The sequence below is a fragment of the Mesitornis unicolor genome, unplaced genomic scaffold (genome assembly GCF_000695765.1).
Source record: "Mesitornis unicolor isolate BGI_N332 unplaced genomic scaffold, ASM69576v1 scaffold50804, whole genome shotgun sequence".
Classification (NCBI taxonomy): Eukaryota; Metazoa; Chordata; class Aves; order Mesitornithiformes; family Mesitornithidae; genus Mesitornis; species Mesitornis unicolor.
The window spans coordinates 16,961-18,512 of NW_010181761.1; the positions used below are offsets into that span (position 1 = coordinate 16,961).

General features: G+C 48.3%; 1 protein-coding gene across 1 annotated transcript in view; it reads right to left on the reverse strand.

Annotated features, from left to right (window-relative positions):
* The window catches only part of LOC104539862 (CLIP-associating protein 1-like), a gene marked incomplete at its 3' end in the record, with an annotated part of 6,197 nt that overhangs the window by 2,935 nt on the left and 1,710 nt on the right, over positions 1 to 1,552 (reverse strand). The window contains exons 4-5 of the mRNA XM_010183506.1: positions 1,412 to 1,503; positions 1,249 to 1,324 (exon numbers count right to left, since the gene is read on the reverse strand). Coding sequence (XP_010181808.1) covers positions 1,249 to 1,324; positions 1,412 to 1,503 — 168 coding nt within the window. The remainder of the gene's footprint in view (positions 1 to 1,248; positions 1,325 to 1,411; positions 1,504 to 1,552) is intronic.

A 1,552-nucleotide genomic window follows, 5' to 3' on the forward strand; every position in this document is an offset into this window, starting at 1 on the left:
GCCCCTGTCCCAGGACAGCCGCTGGTCAACCAGAAGCCAACTCCAACTGCAACTTGTGTCTGATCAGTTCGGGCATGGGCTTTCTGGGGATGACACACCAGAACCAGGATAAGGGGCAAGAGATCAGCCTCATCTCCCACTGCAGCTGGGGACAGGGATAACAAGCTGCGCCAGGCACAGGGAAAAAGCAGCACAGAGGGAAAACGCCTCAGTGCCCTCACCAACTTTCAGATTCATTCAACAGTGCGCTAATACTGGGACCAAGGTGTCTGTACAAAAAGTCAAAGTCCTAAACCCAGCATCCCCTCAAAGAGTAACAGCTTGCTCAGCTGAGGTTCAGAACTACAAAGGACCCTGAACATTAAATTTCTTTCAAAACTTCTTGGGGTAATAGGTTTATCCTCCTACATTGGCACAACCAGCAAGAGAAGGATGCTTCATCAGTCTTCCTTTTCAGCAAGGGGAGTCCCTGACAGCCATGGGAATGTGGACAACTCCAGAGCCATTCCTCAGTAGGCCACCTCATGCTTCCTTCCAGATAAATGCTCCAGACCTGGATCATGTGTATGTGTCACCCATGCTAGAAGGGCAATGGGGACTTTAAAAAACTGCCAATACCCCTGTTATGTGACATTAGCTTGAACCTTGCTTCCTCAACCCTCCTCTTCTCACTGACCTCACATCTGATTTCAGATTAAGTCCTGTCCAGGGCAGGACAAAAAAGCACAGAGAAGTGACAGATTTTCTTTTTCAACATGTATTTTAATTTGCTTTGCATCAGTGATTAAAGGATCCTGTGCAGCTTCCACCCCTTATTGAGAATCTCCCTATACAAGTTCTGGCAGTGCATGTGGCCAGGCTGTCCAACTGGTCCCATTTGCCCTCCCTGCCCAGACTGGTTCCTCTCTGAAGGCAGAAGGGTGCTGCACAGAGCCCAGAGGGATCCCTGCAGCTTCTCCTGCATTCAGGCTGTCAGGCACAGCTGCTCCCTTCCCACAACTGTTTCCTGCTCTGCTCACCTGCAGATTCAAGTTGCTTTGTTGAACTCTTGGAGTAATTGATGTGCTGGATTAGGCACACTTCACATCACACCTCTTCAAAACCAGGCAAGGGCTCTTCACAAACAGCATTGTTTGGAGTTCACCACCAGCAGTACAATTAGCTGATTTACCAGCCAGAACACAAAGCCTTGCTTACCAACAAGGCAATCAGCCCAACCTTTAGATGTGACTCACAGCAAAAGCTTACCTGGCTGTTTGGATCTCCAAGTAGGTTACATATATGTGGCACTATCTTACTCAGCGTTAAACTCTGAGCTCCAGATCTGGGAACAAGGAACAAAAGAGCACTGGTGTGAATCACAGCACAGACCTGTGTAAGTAACGTGGGTCTGCAAGAAGTTCCGACTTACGCATTGAGTGTTGCAATAAGGCAGAGGCAGATCCCTTCTCTTGTCCGAAAATTCTTGTGTTTGAATCCTCCGAGCATCCTGTCCCACACATACTGTGGTAGACAGAAAAGAAGATAAAACAGGAAAAAGGGAGGTAGGGAA